At 41.0% G+C, this 20,240-nt stretch overlaps 1 protein-coding gene across 2 annotated transcripts in view; it reads right to left on the reverse strand.

Annotated features, from left to right (window-relative positions):
* Nucleotides 1-240: 240 nt before the first annotated feature.
* LOC139759047 (arylsulfatase B-like) overlaps nt 241-20,240 on the reverse strand; it is a 143,887-nt gene continuing 123,887 nt past the window's right edge. For both annotated transcript variants that reach the window (XM_071680953.1, XM_071680954.1), the window contains exon 11: nt 241-610. In XM_071680953.1, coding sequence (XP_071537054.1) covers nt 429-610 — 182 coding nt within the window. In that variant the 3' untranslated portion in view covers nt 241-428. The remainder of the gene's footprint in view (nt 611-20,240) is intronic.

Genomic DNA, 20,240 nt, shown 5'->3' on the forward strand with positions numbered 1-20,240 from the left:
CCGGGTAGGACCAGAGGTCCACAAGGTCCGGGTAGGACCAGAGGACCACAAGGTTCGGGTAGGACCAGAGGTCCACAAGGTCCGGGTAGGACCAGAGGTCCACAAGGTCCGGGTAGGACCAGAGGCCCACAAGGTCCGGGTAGGACCAGAGGATTACAAATGCGAAGAAAATGGAAGCTTTCCTCAATATGTCGAAAACACTGCCCTGGGGACATTTGTAGATAAGATAAACTCGACAGATCGGGGAAGTACATACTTTATTCACCAATTTACACTTTATTTGCAAGTATCATGCAAAAGTGAAAACTTTTCACACTGACGTCGAAGGTGTCCGCATTGCGTGAGTGCAGTAGGGTCCACCCGCCGTCATTGCGTGAGGGCAGCCTGGCCTTTCAGTATTCCTTCACTCACCACCGCTGACGCTACCCTCAGTGGGCTGTGCACCAGCCGGGACTCCAGGCGCCGCCCCAGTTTTCGGCGTCACCAGCTGGGTCATCCGCGGGCACGTCGGGGGCTACGAGGCTCTCCAGTTGAGCCAGCAGCAGCAACTCCAACTCTGCTGCCAGGGTCGGCTGCGTCTCCACCAGGTTGGTCGTCTCGTTAGGGTCGTCTGACAAGAGCAGACGGGACTGATGTACTAGATGAAGCGGGTAAATGAGGCGGTATGGGAGAGTGGGAAGGAGAGAAAATGTAACATTGGACGTAAGAGTATTAGGAAGATAAGAACAGGGAAGAGATAGAAAGAGGATTACGCATAGGTATTGAGAGAAGAAGGAAAGAGTGGGAGGAGCAATTGTGCTAAAGGACGGCAGCAACAACCTGAACGTCCAAACTCAGGCAGAAGAGGCTAGGGAGTACCAGCAAGAGGCTCCTGCCACCCCACCAACCACTCCCTCGGGATTATCAACGGTCAAGAAATTCGGAACGTAGGAACACTATGTAGTATGGAGAGAATATGGAGGCATTAAGTCGTATAAAGGGAAGGATGAATGGCATACACATTCTAATCTAGATATTAATGGACTAGGAGGAAGAAGAGGGAACATTACGGGAACGGGGGCGAAGGCAGACAACCTGCTTGCATTGTAAAGATGGAGACTGGGAAGCTGGGAGGAGGAGGAAAGAGTGCCATCACCCTGACACTCTCATGTTCCCTGAATTTTTTCTTTATTCTTTGATTTTCATTTTTGTTACTTCCTCCACGACGCGTGAGTTAATCTAGCCGACCTATATATATATATATATATATATATATATATATATATATATATATATATATTATCCCTGGGGATAGGGGAGAAAGAATACTTCCCACGTATTCCCTGCGTGTCGTAGAAGGCGACTAAAAGGGGAGGGAGCGGGGGGCTGGAAATCCTCCCCTCTCGTTTTTTTTTTTTTTTTTTTTTTTAATTTTCCAAAAGAAGGAACAGAGAATTCGGCCAGGTGAGGGTATTCCCTCAAAGGCCCAGTCCTCTGTTCTTAACGCTACCTCGCTAATGCGGGAAATGGCGAATAGTTTGAAAGAAAAGAAAAGATATATATATATATATATATATATATATATATATATATATATATATATATATATATATATATATATATATATATATATATATATATATATTTTCATACTATTCACCATTTCCCGCGTTAGCGAGGTGGTGTTAAGAACAGAGGACTGGGCCTCTGAGGGAATATCCTCACCTGGCCTCCTTCACTGTTCCTTCTTTTGGAAAATTGAAAAAAAAAGAGAGGGGAGGATTTCCAGCCCCCCGCTCCCTCCCCTTATATTCGCCTTCTACGACACACAGGGAAGTATTCTTTCTCCCCTCTCCCTAGGGATAATATATATATATATATATATATATATATATATATATATAACATACAACCTCCAACAGCCAGGATTGAACCCGGGACCCCTGCGCAATAAGCAGGAGCGCTACCGCTACGCTATGATCGCCCGTAATATGGAAATGACTCTTCGAATACTATATAATCGAATACCCTTCGTCTCACGTTGGTGAGCAACGGGATCTACACCGGTCATTTTCCATAGGCTTACACAACAAGCAGATAACATTTTACAGAACCTAGCTGTACAACACTGATATATATATATATATATATATATATATATATATATATATATATATATATATATATATATATATATTTTTTTTTTTTTTTATTATACTTTGTCGCTGCCTCCCGCGTTTGCGAGGTAGCGCAAGGAAACAGACGAAAGAAATGGCCCAACCCCCCCCATACACATGTATATACATACGTCCTCACACGCAAATATACATACCTACACAGCTTTCCATGGTTTACCCCAGACGCTTCACATGCCTTGATTCAATCCACTGACAGCACGTCAACCCCGGTATACCACATCGCTCCAATTCACTCTATTCCTTGCCCTCCTTTCACCCTCCTGCATGTTCAGGCCCCGATCACACAAAATCTTTTTCACTCCATCTTTCCACCTCCAATTTGGTCTCCCTCTTCTCCTTGCTCCCTCCACCTCCGACACATATATCCTCTTGGTCAATCTTTCCTCACTCATCCTCTCCATGTGCCCAAACCACTTCAAAACACCCTCTTCTGCTCTCTCAACCACGCTCTTTTTATTTCCACAGATCTCTCTTACCCTTACGTTACTCACTCGATCAAACCACCTCACACCACACATTGTCCTCAATCATCTCATTTCCAGCACATCCATCCTCCTGCGCACAACTCTATCCATAGCCCACGCCTCGCAACCATACAACATTGTTGGAACCACTATTCCTTCAAACATACCCATTTTTGCTTTCCGAGATAATGTTCTCGACTTCCACACATTCTTCAAGGCCCCCAGGATTTTCGCCCCCTCCCCCACCCTATGATCCACTTCCGCTTCCATGGTTCCATCCGCTGCCAGATCCACTCCCAGATATCTAAAACACTTCACTTCCTCCAGTTTTTCTCCATTCAAACTCACCTCCCAATTGACTTGACCCTCACCCCTACTGTACCTAATAACCTTGCTCTTATTCACATTTACTCTTAACTTTCTTCTTCCACACACTTTTCCAAAATCAGTCACCAGCTTCTGCAGTTTCTCACATGAATTAGCCACCAGCGCTGTATCATCAGCGAACAACAACTGACTCACTTCCCAAGCTCTCTCATCCCCTACAGACTTCATACTTGCCCCTCTTTCCAAAACTCTTGCATTTACCTCCCTAACAACCCCATCCATAAACAAATTAAACAACCATGGAGACATCGCACACCCCTGCCGCAAACCTACATTCACTGAGAACCAATCACTTTCCTCTCTTCCTACACGTACACATGCCTTACATCCTCGATAAAAACTTTTCACTGCTTCTAACAACTTGCCTCCCACACCATATATTCTTAATACCTTCCACAGAGCATCGCTATCAACTCTATCATATGCCTTCTCCAGATCCATAAATGCTACATACAAATCCATTTGCTTTTCTAAGTATTTCTCACATACATTCTTCAAAGCAAACACCTGATCCACACATCCTCTACCACTTCTGAAACCACACTGCTCTTCCCCAATCTGATGCTCTGTACATGCCTTCACCCTCTCAATCAATACCCTCCCATATAATTTACCAGGAATACTCAACAAACTTATACCTCTGTAATTTGAGCACTCACTCTTATCCACTTTGCCTTTGTACAATGGCACTATGCACGCATTCCGCCAATCCTCAGGCACCTCACCATGAGTCATACATACATTAAATAACCTTACCAACCAGTCAACAATACAGTCACCCCCTTTTTTAATAAATTCCACTGCAATACCATCCAAACCTGCTGCCTTGCCGGCTTTCATCTTCCGCAAAGCTTTCACTACCTCTTCTCTGTTTACCAAATCATTTTCCCTAACCCTCTCACTTTGCACACCACCTCGACCAAAACACCCTATATCTGCCACTCTATCATCAAACACATTCAACAAACCTTCAAAATACTCACTCCATCTCCTTCTCACATCACCACTACTTGTTATCACCTCCCCACTTGCGCCCTTCACCGAAGTTCCCATTTGCTCCCTTGTCTTACGCACTTTATTTACCTCCTTCCAGAACATCTTTTTATTCTCCCTAAAATTTAATGATACTCTTTCACCCCAACTCTCATTTGCCCTTTTTTTCGCCTCTTGCACCTTTCTCTTGACCTCCTGTCTCTTTCTTTTATACATCTCCCACTCAATTGCATTTTTTCCCTGCAAAAATCGTCCAAATGCCTATCTCTTCTCTTTCACTAATACTCTTACTTCTTCATCCCACCACTCACTACCCTTTCTAATCAACCCATCTCCCACTCTTCTCATGCCACAAGCATCTTTTGCGCAATCCATCACTGATTCCCTAAATACATCCCATTCCTCCCCCACTCCCCTTACTTCCATTGTTCTCACCTTTTTCCATTCTGTACTCAGTCTCTCCTGGTACTTCCTCACACAGGTCTCCTTCTCAAGCTCACTTACTCTCACCACCCTCTTCACCCCAACATTCACTCTTCTTTTCTGAAAACCCATACAAATCTTCACCTTAGCCTCCACAAGATAATGATCAGACATCCCTCCAGTTGCACCTCTCAGCACATTAACATCCAAAAGTCTCTCTTTCGCACGCCTGTCAATTAACACGTAATCCAATAACGCTCTCTGGCCATCTCTCCTACATACATAAGTATACTTATGTATATCTCGCTTTTTAAACCAGGTATTCCCAATCATCAGTCCTTTTTCAGCACATAAATCTACAAGCTCTTCACCATTTCCATTTACAACACTGAACACCCAATGTATACCAATTATTCCCTCAACTGCCACATTACTCACCTTTGCATTCAATTCACCCATCACTATGACCCGGTCTCGTGCATCAAAACCACTAACACACTCATTCAGCTGCTCCCAAAACACTTGCCTCTCATGATCTTTCTTCTCATGCCCAGGTGCATATGCACCAATAATCACCCACCTCTCTCCATCAACTTTCAGTTTTACCCATATTAATCGAGAATTTACTTTCTTACACTCTATCACATACTCCCACAACTCCTGTTTCAGGAGTATTGCTACTCCTTCCCTTGCTCTTGTCCTCTCACTAACCCCTGACTTTACTCCCCAGACATTCCCAAACCACTCTTCCCCTTTACCCTTGAGCTTCGTTTCACTCAGAGCCAAAACATCCAGGTTCCTTTCCTCAAACATACTACCTATCTCTCCTTTTTTCACATCTTGGTTACATCCACACACATTTAGGCACCCCACTCTGAGCCTTCGAGGAGGATGAGCACTCCCCGCGTGACTCCTTCTTCTGTTTCCCATTTTAGAAAGTTAATACAAGGAGGGGAGGATTTCTGGCCCCCCGCTCCCGTCCCCTCTAGTCGCTTTCTACGACACGCGAGGAATACGTGGGAAGTATTCTTTCACCCCTATCCCCAGGGATAATATACATATATATATACATATACACATACACACACATACACATACATACGCACATATACCCACACACACACATACATATATATATACATATGAGAAATGTAAGAAACAATTTAGAAAACTGAAACTTCTAGATTGAAATGAATGAAAAAAAAGAATGTCACATAATGGTTCAACCTCTGGCTATGGAAAAAAGGAAATGTATAATTCATTTACACAAACGTCAATAGCAGTTCTCATCAATTTAACCACTGTATCAATAAGCTTCAATGTCTAAGCTACATTTTTCTCCAATTTCACTATTTTCCTTCACATTTTCAATTGTGTCTGAAGGTTCTACTTCAAGAGTGATTGTTTTTCCAGTAAGGGTCTTCACATCTTGGTTACATCCACACACATTTAGGCACCCCACTCTGAGCCTTCGAGGAGGATGCTTTACTTGTGGTGCTGACTTCCCTCTTTAAATTTGATCGCCGTTTCCCGCGTAGTTCAATTCTCTCTAATGATCTCCAGGCATTGCTGCTGGCCACCTCCGTGCTGGATGGTCCATATATATATATATATATATATATATATATATATATATATATATATATATATATATATATATATTTATATATATATATATATATATATATATATATATATATATATATATATATATATATATATATATATATTTTTTTTTATACTTTGTCGCTGTCTCCCGCGCTTGCGAGGTAGCGCAAGGAAACAGACGAAAGAAATGGGCCAACCCCCCAATACACATGTATATACATACGTCCACACACGCAAATATACATACCTACACAGCTTTCCATAGCTTACCCCAGACGCTTCACATGCCTTGATTCAATCCACTGACAGCACGTCAACCCCGGTATACCACATCGCTCCAATTCACTCTATTCCTTGCCCTCCTTTCACCCTCCTGCAAGTTCAGGCCCCGATCACACAAAATCTTTTTCACTCCATCTTTCCACCTCCAATTTGGTCTCCCTCTTCTCCTTGCTCCCTCCACCTCCGACACATATATCCTCTTGGTCAATCTTTCCTCACTCATCCTCTCCATGTGCCCAAACCACTTCAAAACACCCTCTTCTGCTCTCTCAACCACGCTCTTTTTATTTCCACACATCTCTCTTACCGTTACGTTACTCACTCGATCAAACCACCTCACACCACACATTGTCCTCAAACATCTCATTTCCAGCACATCCATCCTCCTGCGCACAACTCTATCCATAGCCCACGCCTCGCAACCATACAACATTGTTGGAACCACTATTCCTTCAAACATACCCATTTTTGCTTTCCGAGATAATGTTCTCGACTTCCACACATTCTTCAAGGCCCCCAGAATTTTCGCCCCCTCCCCCACCCTATGATCCACTTCCGCTTCCATGGTTCCATCCGCTGCCAGATCCACTCCCAGATATCTAAAACACTTCACTTCCTCCAGTTTTTCTCCATTCAAACTCACCTCCCAATTGACTTGACCCTCAACCCTACTGTACCTAATAACCTTGCTCTTATTCACATTTACTCTTAACTTTCTTCTTCCACACACTTTACCAAACTCAGTCACCAGCTTCTGCAGTTTCTCACATGAATCAGGCACCAGCGCTGTATCATCAGCGAACAACAACTGACTCACTTCCCAAGCTCTCTCATCCCCTACAGACTTCATACTTGCCCCTCTTTCCAAAACTCTTGCATTCACCTCCCTAACAACCCCATCCATAAACAAATTAAACAACCATGGAGACATCACACACCCCTGCCGCAAACCTACATTCACTGAGAACCAATCACTTTCCTCTCTTCCTACACGTACACATGCCTTACATCCTCGATAAAAACTTTTCACTGCTTCTAACAACTTGCCTCCCACACCATATATTCTTAATACATTCCACAGAGCATCTCTATCAACTCTATCATATGCCTTCTCCAGATCCATAAATGCTACATACAAATCCATTTGCTTTTCTAAGTATTTCTCACATACATTCTTCAAAGCAAACACCTGATCCACACATCCTTTACCACTTCTGAAACCACACTGCTCTTCCCCAATCTGATGCTCTGTACATGCCTTCACCCTCTCAATCAATACCCTCCCATATAATTTACCAGGAATACTCAACAAACTTATACCTCTGTAATTTGAGCACTCACTCTTATCCCCTTTGCCTTTGTACAATGGCACTATGCACGCATTCCGCCAATCCTCAGGCACCTCACCATGAGTCATACATACATTAAATAACCTTACCAACCAGTCAACAATACAGTCACCCCCTTTTTTAATAAATTCCACTGCAATACCATCCAAACCTGCTGCCTTGCCGGCTTTCATCTTCCGCAAAGCTTTCACTACCTCTTCTCTGTTTACCAAATCATTTTCCCTAACCCTCTCACTTTGCACACCACCTCGACCAAAACACCCTATATCTGCCACTCTATCATCAAACATATTCAACAAACCTTCAAAATACTTACTCCATCTCCTTCTCATATCACCACTACTTGTTATCACCTCCCCATTTGCGCCCTTCACTGAAGTTCCCATTTGCTCCCTTGTCTTACGCACTTTATTTACCTCCTTCCAGAACATCTTTTTATTCTCCCTAAAATTTAATGATACTCTCCCACCCCAACTCTCATTTGCCCTTTTTTTCACCTCTTGCACCTTTCTCTTGACCTCCTGTCTCTTTCTTTTATACATCTCCCACTCAATTGCATTTTTTTCCTGCAAAAATCGTCCAAATGCCTCTCTCTTCTCTTTCACTAATAATCTTACTTCTTCATCCCACCACTCACTACCCTTTCTAATCAACCCACCTCCCACTCTTCTCATGCCACAAGCATCTTTTGCGCAATCCATCACTGATTCCCTAAATACATCCCATTCCTCCCCCACTCCCCTTACTTCCATTGTTCTCACCCTTTTCCATTCTGTACTCAGTCTCTCCTGGTACTTCCTCACACAGGTCTCCTTCTCAAGCTCACTTACTCTCACCACCCTCTTCACCCCAACATTCACCCTTCTTTTCTGAAAACCCATACAAATCTTTACCTTAGCCTCCACAAGATAATGATCAGACATCCCTCCAGTTGCACCTCTCAGCACATTAACATCCAAAAGTCTCTCTTTCGCACGCCTGTCAATTAACACGTAATCCAATAACGCTCTCTGGCCATCTCTCCTACTTACATAAGTATACTTATGTATATCTCGCTTTTTAAACCAGGTATTCCCAATCATCAGTCCTTTTTCAGCACATAAATCTACAAGCTCTTCACCATTTCCATTTACAACACTGAACACCCAATGCATACCAATTATTCCCTCAACTGCCACATTACTCACCTTTGCATTCAAATCACCCATCACTATAACCCGGTCTCGTGCATCAAAACCACTAACACACTCATTCAGCTGCTCCCAAAACACATGCCTCTCATGATCTTTCTTCTCATGCCCAGGTGCATATGCACCAATAATCACCCACCTCTCTCCATCAACTTTCAGTTTTACCCATGTTAATCGAGAATTTACTTTCTTACATTCTATCACATACTCCCACAACTCCTGTTTCAGGAGTATTGCTACTCCTTCCCTTGCTCTTGTCCTCTCACTAACCCCTGACTTTACTCCCCAGACATTCCCAAACCACTCTTCCCCTTTACCCTTGAGCTTCGTTTCACTCAGAGCCAAAACATCCAGGTTCCTTTCCTCAAACATACTACCTATCTCTCCTTTTTTCACATCTTGGTTACATCCACACACATTTAGGCACCCCACTCTGAGCCTTCGAGGAGGATGAGCACTCCCCGCGTGACTCCTTCTTCTGTTTCCCATTTTAGAAAGTTAATACAAGGAGGGGAGGATTTCTGGCCCCCCGCTCCCGTCCCCTCTAGTCGCTTTCTACGACACGCGAGGAATACGTGGGAAGTATTCTTTCACCCCTATCCCCAGGGATAATATACATATATATATATATATATATATATATATATATATATATATATATATATATATATATATATATATATATATATATATATATATATGTATACACATACACACACATACACATACACACGCACATATACACACACACACACATACATATATATACATAAGAAAAATGGAAGAAACAATTTAGAAAACTGAAACTTCTAGCTTGAAATGAATGAAAAAAATGAATGTCACATAATGGTTCAACCTCTGGCTATGGAAAAAGGAAATGTATAATTCATTTACACAAACGTCAATAGTAGTTCTCATCAATTTAACCACTGTATGAATAAGCTTCAATGTCTAAGCTACATTTTTTCTCCAATTTCACTATTTTCTTGTCAAAACACCATGTATGAAAACTATCACTCCAGTAACACAACTATAAACATTTACTTCCCCTTTAAAAAAAAGTTCTGGGGAAGTCTGAATTAGAATTATTATAAAGAAGAAATAAAGTAAGGTAGGTCGAGTAGTACGAGGCAGACTTGGCAGAGGTCCTGTGATGCTGATAATGATAAGCGTCAGATGAAGAATTACAAGGGAGAATTACAAGGATGCCGAGACGACGTGAAGATCCAGGAGGTGTTTACAGCAGCGCTGTATATTTTTTTTCTTTTTTTTATACTTTGTCGCTGTCTCCCGCGTTTGCGAGGTAGCGCAAGGAAACAGACGAAAGAAATGGCCCAACCACCCCCCCCATACACATGAATATACATACGTCCACACACGCAAATATACATACCTACACAGCTTTCCATGGTTTACCCCAGACGCTTCACATGCCTTGATTCAATCCACTGACAGCACGTTAACCCCGGTATACCACATCGCTCCAATTCACTCTATTCCTTGCCCTCCTTTCACCCTCCTGCATGTTCAGGCCCCGATCACACAAAATCTTTTTCACTCCATCTTTCCACCTCCAATTTGGTCTCCCTCTTCTCCTTGCTCCCTCCACCTCCGACACATATATCCTCTTGGTCAATCTTTCCTCACTCATCCTCTCCATGTGCCCAAACCACTTCAAAACACCCTCTTCTGCTCTCTCAACCACGCTCTTTTTATTTCCACACATCTCTCTTACCCTTACGTTACTCACTCGATCAAACCACCTCACACCACACATTGTCCTCAAACATCTCATTTCCAGCACATCCATCCTCCTGCGCACAACTCTATCCATAGCCCACGCCTCGCAACCATACAACATTGTTGGAACCACTATTCCTTCAAAAATACCCATTTTTGCTTTCCGAGATAATGTTCTCGACTTCCACACATTCTTCAAGGCCCCCAGAATTTTCGCCCCCTCCCCCACCCTATGATCCACTTCCGCTTCCATGGTTCCATCCGCTGCCAGATCCACTCCCAGATATCTAAAACACTTCACTTCCTCCAGTTTTTCTCCATTCCAACTCACCTCCCAATTGACTTGACCCTCAACCCTACTGTACCTAATAACCTTGCTCTTATTCACATTTACTCTTAACTTTCTTCTTCCACACACTTTACCAAACTCAGTCACCAGCTTCTGCAGTTTCTCACATGAATCAGCCACCAGCGCTGTATCATCAGCGAACAACAACTGACTCACTTCCCAAGCTCTCTCATCCCCTACAGACTTCATACTTGCCCCTCTTTCCAAAACTCTTGCATTTACCTCCCTAACAATCCCATCCATAAACAAATTAAACAACCATGGTGACATCACACACCCCTGCCGCAAACCTACATTCACTGAGAACCAATCACTTTCCTCTCTTCCTACACGTACACATGCCTTACATCCTCGATAAAAACTTTTCACTGCTTCTAACAACTTTCCTCCCACACCATATATTCTTAATACCTTCCACAGAGCATCTCTATCAACTCTATCATATGCCTTCTCCAGATCCATAAATGCTACATACAAATCCATTTGCTTTTCTAAGTATTTCTCACATACATTCTTCAAAGCAAACACCTGATGCACACATCCTCTACCACTTCTGAAACCACACTGCTCTTCCCCAATCTGATGCTCTGTACATGCTTTCACCCTCTCAATCAATACCCTCCCATATAATTTACCAGGAATACTCAACAAGCTTATACCTCTGTAATTTGAGCACTCACTCTTATCCCCTTTGCCTTTGTACAATGGCACTATGCACGCATTCCGCCAATCCTCAGGCACCTCACCATGAGTCATACATACATTAAATAACCTTACCAACCAGTCAACAATACAGTCACCCCCTTTTTTAATAAATTCCACTGCAATACCATCCAAACCTGCTGCCTTGCCGGCTTTCATCTTCCGCAAAGCTTTCACTACCTCTTCTCTGTTTACCAAATCATTTTCCCTAACCCTCTCACTTTGCACACCACCTCGACCAAAACACCCTATATCTGCCACTCTATCATCAAACACATTCAACAAACCTTCAAAATACTCACTCCATCTCCTTCTCACATCACCACTACTTGTTATCACCTCCCCATTTGCGCCCTTCACTGAAGTTCCTATTTGCTCCCTTGTCTTACGCACTTTATTTATCTCCTTCCAGAACATCTTTTTATTCTCCCTAAAATTTAATGATACTCTCTCACCCCAACTCTCATTTGCCCTTTTTTTCACCTCTTGCACCTTTCTCTTGACCTCCTGTCTCTTTCTTTTATACATCTCCCACTCAACTGCATTTTTTCCCTGCAAAAATCGTCCAAATGGCCACTCTCTTCTCTTTCACTAATACTCTTACTTCTTCATCCCACCACTCACTACCCTTTCTAATCAACCCACCTCCCACTCTTCTCATGCCACAAGCATCTTTTGCGCATATATATATATATATATATATATATATATATATATATATATATATATATATATATATATATATATATATATATATATATATATATATATATTTCTTTCTTCTTTCAAACTATTCGCCATTTCCCGCATTAGCTAGGTAGCGTTAAGAACAGAGGACTGGGCCTTGAGGGAATACCCTCACCTGGCCCAATTCTCTGTTCCTTCTTTTGGAAAAAAAAAAAACGAGAGGGGAGGATTTCCAGCCCCCCGCTCCCTCCCCTTTTAGTCGCCTTTTACGACACGCAGGGAATACGTGGGAAGTATTCTTTCTCCCCTATCCCCAGGGATAAAATATATATATATATATATATATATATATATATATATATATATATATATATATATATATATATATATATATATATATATATATATATATATATATATATATATATATATATATATATATATATATATATATATATATATATATATATATATAATATATATATATATATATATATATATATATATATATATATATATATATATATATATATATATATATATATATATATATATATATATATATATATATATATATATATATATATATATATATATATATATATATATATATATATACATATATATATATATATATATATATATATATATATATATATATATATATATATATATATATATATATATATATATATATATATATATATATATATATATATATATATATGTGTGTGTGTGTGTATATGTATATGTATATATATTTCCTTTGTCGCTGTCTCCCGCGTTAGCGAAGTAGCGCAAGGAAACAGACGAAAGAAATGGCCCAACCCACCCACATACACATGTATATACATACACGTCCACACACGCAAATATACATACCTATACATCTCAATGTACATATATATATATACACACACAGACATATACATATATATACGTGCACATAATTCATATTGTCTGACTTTATTCATTTCCATCGCCACCTCGCCACACATGGAATAACAACCCCCTCACCCTCATGTGTGCGAGGTACCGCTAGGAAAAACAACAAAGGCCCTAAGGCCCTATTCGTTCACACTCAGTCTCTAGCTGTCATGTAATAATGCACCGAAAACACAGCTCCCTTTCCACATCCAGGCCCCACACAACTTTCCATGGTTTATCCCAGACGCTTCACATGCCCTGGTTCAATCCACTGACAGCACGTCGACCCCGGGATATCACATCGTTCCAATTCACTCTATTCCTTGCACGCCTTTCACCCTCCTGCATGTTCAGGCCCCGATCACTCAAAATCTTTTTCACTCCATCTTTCCTCCTCCAATTTGGTCTGCCACTTCTCCTCGTTCCCTCCACCTCCGACACATATATCCTCTTGGTCAATCTTTCCTCACTCATCCTTTCCATGTGCTCAAACCATTTCAAAACACCCTCTTCTGCTCTCTCTTTTCATTTCCACACATCTCTCTTACCCTTACATTACTTACTCGATCAAACCACCTCACACCACATATTGTCCTCAAACATCTCATTTCCAGCACATCCACCCTGCTGCGCACAACTCTATCCATAGCCCACGCCTCTCAGCCATACAACATTGTTGGAACCACTATTCCTTTAAACATACCCATTTTTGCGTTCCGAGATAATGTTCTCGACTTCCAAACATTCTTCAAGGCTCCCAGAATTTTCGCCCCCCTCTGCCAAATCCACTCCCAGATATCTAAAACACTTCACTTCCTCCAGGTTTTCTCCATTCAAACTTACCTCCCAATTGACTTGTCCCTCAACTCTACTGTACCTAACAACCTTACTCTTATTCACATTAACTCTTAACTTTCTTCTTTCACACACTTTACCAAACTCAATCACCAGCTTCTGCAGTTTCTCACATGAATCAGCCACCAGCGCTGTATCATCAGCGAACAACAACTGACTCACTTCCCAAGCTCTATCATCCACAACAGACTGCATACTTGCCCCTCTTTCCAAAGCTCTTGCATTCACCTCTCTAACAACCCCATCCATAAACAAATTAAACAACTATGGAGACATCACATACGCCTGCCGCAAACCTACATTCACTGAGAACCAATCACTTTCCTCTCTTCCTACACGTACACATGCCTTACATCCTCGATAAAAACTTTTCACTGCTTCTAACAACGTCCCTCCCACATCATATATTCTTAATATTTTCCAAAGAGTATCTCTATCAGCTCTATCATATGCCTTCTCGAGATCCATAAATGCTACATACAAATCCATTTGCTTTTCTAAGTATTTCTCACATACATTCTTCAAAGCAAACACCTGATCCACACATCCTCTACCACTTCTGAAACCACACTGCTCTTCCCCAATCTGATGCTCTGTACATGCCATCACCCTCTCAATCAATACCCTCCCATATGATTTACCAGGAGTACTCAACAAACTTATACCTCTGTAATTTGAGCACTCACTCTTATCCACTTTGCCTTTGTACAATGGCACTATGCACGCATTCCGCCAATCCTCAGGCACCTCACCATGAGTCATACATACATTAAATAACCTTACCAACCACTCAACAATACAGTCATCCCCTTTTTTAATAACTTCCACTGCAATGCCATCCAAACCTGCTGCTTTGCCGGCTTTCATCTTCCGCAAAGCTTTTACTACCTCTTCTCTGTTTACCAAATCATTTTCCCTAACCCTCTCACTTTACACACCACCTCGACCAAAACACCCTATATCTGCCACTCTATCATCAAACACATTCAACAAACCTTCAAAATACTCACTCCATCTCCTCACATCACCACTGCTTGTTATCACCTCCCATTAGCGCCCTTCACTGAAGTTCCCATTTGCTCTCTTGTCTTACGCACTTTATTTACCTCCTTCCAAAACATCTTTTTATTCTCCCTAAAATTGAATGATATTCTCTCACTCCAACTCTCATTTGCCTTCTTTTTCACCTCTCGCACCTTTCTCTTGACCTCCTGCCTCTTTCTTTTATACATCTCCCACTCATCTGCATTTTTTCCTTGCAAAAATCGTCCAAATGCCTCTCTCTTCTCTTTCACTAATAATCTTACTTCTTCATCCCACCACTCACTATCCATTCTAATCAACCCACCTCACACGCTTCTCATGCTACAAGCATCTTTTGCGCAAGCCAACACTGCTTCCCTAAATACATCCCATTCCTCCCCAACTCCCCTTACCTCGTGTGTTCTCACTTTTTTCCATACTGTACTCAGTCTCTCCTGGTACTTCCTCACACAAGTCTCCTTCCTGAGCTCACTTACTCTCACTACTCTCTTCACCCCAACATTCTCTCTTCTTTTCTGAAAACCTCTACAAATCTTCACCTTCGCCTCCACAAGATAATGATCAGACATCCCTCCAGTTGCACCTCTCAGCACATTAACATCCAAAAGTCTCTCTTTCGCACGCCTATCAATTAACACGTAATCCAGTAACGCTCTCTGGCCATCTCTCCTATTTACATACGTATACTTATGCATATCTCGCTTTTTAAACCAGATATTCCCAATCACCAATCCTTTTTCAGCACATAAATCTACAAGCTCTTCACCATTTTCATTTACAACACTGAACACCCCATGTATACCAATTATTCCCTCAACTGCCACATTACTCACCTTGCATTCAAATCACCCATCACTATAACCCGGTCTTGTACATCAAAACCACTTACACACTCATTCAGCTGCTCCCAAACCACTTACCTCGCATGATCTTTCTTCTCATGCCCAGGTGCATATGCACCAATAATCATCCATCTCTCTCCATCAACTTTCAGTTTTACCCATATCAATCTAGAATTTACTTTCTTGATATATATATATATATATATATATATATATATATATATATATATATATATATATATATATATATATATATATATATATATATATATATATATATATATATATATATATATATATATATATATATATATATATATATATATATATATATATATATATATATATATATTCCGCAAAGCTTTTACTACCTCTTCTCTGTTTACCAAATCATTTTCCCTAACCCTCTCACTTTGCACACCACCTCGACCAAAACGCCCTATATCTGCCACTCTATCATCAAACACATTCATCAAACCTTCAAAATACTCGCTCCATCTCCTTCTCACATCACCACTCCTTGTTATCACCTCCCCATTAGCGCCCTTCAATGAAGTTCCCATTTGCTCCCTTGTCTTACGCACTTTATTTACCTCCTTCCAGAACATCTTTTTATTCTCCCTAAAATTTAATGATACTCTCTCACCCCAACTCTCATTTGCCCTCTTTTCCACCTCTTGCACCTTTCTCTTGACCTCCTGTCTCTTTATTTTAAACATCTCCCACTCAATTGCATTTTTCCCTGCAAAAATCGTCCAAATGCCTCTCTCTTCTCTTTCACTAATAATCTTACTTCTTCATCCTACCACTCACTACCCTTTCTAATCAACCCACCTCCCACGCTTCTCATGCCACAAGCATCTTTTGCGCAAGCCATCACTGATTCCCTAAATACATCCCATTCCTCCCCCACTCCCCTTACTTCCATATGTTCTCACCTTTTTCCATTCTGTACTTAGTCTCTCCTGGTACTTCCTCACACAAGTCTCCTTCTCAAGCTCACTTACTCTCACCACCCTCTTCACCCCAACATTCACTCTTCTTTTCTGAAAACCCATACAAATCTTCACCTTCGCCTCCACAAGATAATGATCAGACATCCCTCCAGTTGCACCTCTCAGCACATTAACATCCAAAAGTCTCTCTTTCGCGCGCCTGTCAATTAACACGTAATCCAATAACGCTCTCTGGCCATCTCTCCTACTTACATACGTATACTTATGTATATCTCGCTTTTTAATCCAGGTATTCCCAATCACCAGTCCTTTTTCAGCACATAAATCTACAAGCTCTTCACCATTTCCATTTACAACACTGAACACCCCATGTATACCAATTATTCCTTCAATTGCCACATTACTCACCTTTGCATTCAAATCACCCACCACTATAACCCGGTCGCTTGCATCAAAACCACTAACACACTCATTCAGCTGCTCCCAAAACACTTGCCACTCATGATCTTTCTTCTCATGCCCAGGTGCATATGCACCAATAATCACCCATCTCTCTCCATCAACTTTCAGTTTTACCCATATTAATCGAGAATTTACTTTCTTACATTCTATCACATACTCCCACAACTCCTGTTTCAGGAGTAGTGCTACTCCTTCACTTGATCTTTTCCTCTCACTAACCCCTGACTTTACTCCCAAGACATTCCCAAACCACTCTTCCCCTTTACCCTTGAGCTTCGTTTCACTCAGAGCCAAAACATCCAGGTTCCTTTCCTCAAACATACTCCCTATCTCTCCTTTTTTCACATCTTGGTTACATCCACACACATTTAGACACCCCAATCTGAGTCTACGAGGAGGATGAGCACTCCCCGCGTGACTCCTTCTGTTTCCCATTTTTAGAAAGTTAAAATACAAGGAGGGGAGGATTTCTGGCCCCCCGCTCCCGTCCCCTCTAGTCGCCTTCTACGACACGTGAGGAATGCCTGGGAAGTATTCTTTCACCCCTATCCCCAGGGATAATATATATATATATATATATATATATATATATATATATATATATATATATATATATATATATATATATATATATATATATATATATATATATATATATATATATACATATATATATATATATATATATGTGTGTGTGTATGTGTGTGTATGTGTGTATATGTATGTATATGTGTGTGTATATATATATATATATATATATATATATATATATATATATATATATATATATATATATATATACACACACACATATACATACATATACACACATACACACACATACACACACACATATATATATACATATGAAAAATGTAAGAAATAATTTAGAAAACTGAAACTTCTAGCTTGAAATGAAATGAAAAAATGAATGTCACATAATGGTTCAACCTCTGGCTATGGAAAAGGGAAATGTATAATTCATTTACACAATGTCAATTGTAGTTTTCATCAATTTAACCGCTGTATCATACTGCCTGGTCCACTTCTCTTATCATGAAACTGGAATATTGGCTTATGATGTTTCTCAATTGTCTTCATTACACAAAGTACAACCATATCTTGGATACATGAGGGTAGGTAGTTGGTCATCCGCCATAATAAAGCCTTGACAGACCAAAAGTTTATCTGGACCTCAACTTTTCCAGTACATTCATGAAAAACACCTTTTTGCTTTCCATCCCTATCACTATGAAAAAAATGCTCCCTTTGTTCACATTTCAATGAAAGAATAAGCTTCAATGTCTAAGCTACATTCTTTTCCAATTTCACTATTTTCTTGTCAGAGCACCATGTATGAAAAATATCACTCCAGTAACAGCAGGTTTGGATGGTATTGCAGTGGAATATAATAAAAAAGTGGGTGACTGTATTGTTGACTGGTTGGTGAGGTTATTTGATGTATGTATGACTCATGGTGAGGTGCCTGAGGATTGGCGGAATGCGTGCATAGTGCCATTGCACAAAGGCAAAGGGGATAAGAGTGAGTGCTCAAATTACAGAGGTATAAGTTTGTTGAGTATTCCTGGTAAATTATATGGGAGGGTATTGATTAAGAGGGTGAAGGCATGTACAGGGCATCAGATTGGGGAAGAGCAGTGTGGTTTCAGAAGTGGTAGAGGATGTGTGGATCAGGTGTTTGCTTTGAAGAATGTATTTGAGAAATACTTAGAAAAGCAAATGGATTTGTTTGTAGCATTTATGGATCTGGAGAAGGCATATGATAGAGTTGATAGAGATGCTCTGTGGAAGGCATTAAGAATATATGGTGTGGGAGGCAAGTTATTAGAAGCAGTGAAAAGTTTTTATCGAGGAGGTAAGGCATGTGTACGTGTAGGAAGAGAGGAAAGTGATTGGTTCTCAGTGAATGTAGGTTTGCGGCAGGGGTGTGTGATCTCTCCATGGTTGTTTAATTTGTTTATGGATGGGGTTGTTAGGGAGGTGAATGCAAGAGTTTTGGAAAGAGGGGCAAGTATGAAGTCTGTTGTGGATGATAGAGCTTGGGAAGTGAGTCAGTTGTTGATGATACAGCGCTGGTGGCTGATTCATGTGAGAAACTGCAGAAGCTGGTAACTGAGTTTGGTAAAGTGTGTGAAAGAAGAAAGTTAAGAGTAAATGTCAATAAGAGCAAGGTTATTAGGTACAGTAGGGTTGAGGGTCAAGTCAATTGGGAGGTGAGTTTAAATGGAGAAAAACTGGAGGAAGTAAAGTGTTTTAGATATCTGGGAGTGGATCTGGCAGCGGATGGAACCATGGAAGCGGAAGTGAATCATAGGGTGGGGGAGGGGGCGAAAATTCTGGGAGCCTTGAAGAATGTGTGGAAGTCGAGAACATTATCTCGGAAAGCAAAAATGGGTATGTTTGAAGGAATAGTGGTTACAACAATGTTGTATAGCGTGGGCTATGGATAGAGTTGTGCGCAGGAGGATGAATGTGCTGGAAATGAGATGTTTGAGGACAATGTGTGGTGTGGGGTGGTTTGATCGAGTAAGTAATGTAAGGGTAAGAGAGATGTGTGGAAATAAAAAGAGTGTGGTTGAGAGAGCAGAAGAGGGTGTTTTGAAATGGTTTGGGCACATGGAGAGAATGAGTGAGGAAAGATTGACCAAGAGGATATATGTGTCGGAGGTGGAGGGAACGAGGAGAAGTGGGAGACCAAATTGGAGGTGGAAAGATGGAGTGAAAAAGATTTTGAGTGATCGGGGCCTGAACATGCAGGAGGGTGAAAGGCGGGCAAGGAATA

Source organism: Panulirus ornatus, chromosome 32 (genome assembly GCF_036320965.1).
Source record: "Panulirus ornatus isolate Po-2019 chromosome 32, ASM3632096v1, whole genome shotgun sequence".
Taxonomy (NCBI): domain Eukaryota; kingdom Metazoa; phylum Arthropoda; class Malacostraca; order Decapoda; family Palinuridae; genus Panulirus; species Panulirus ornatus.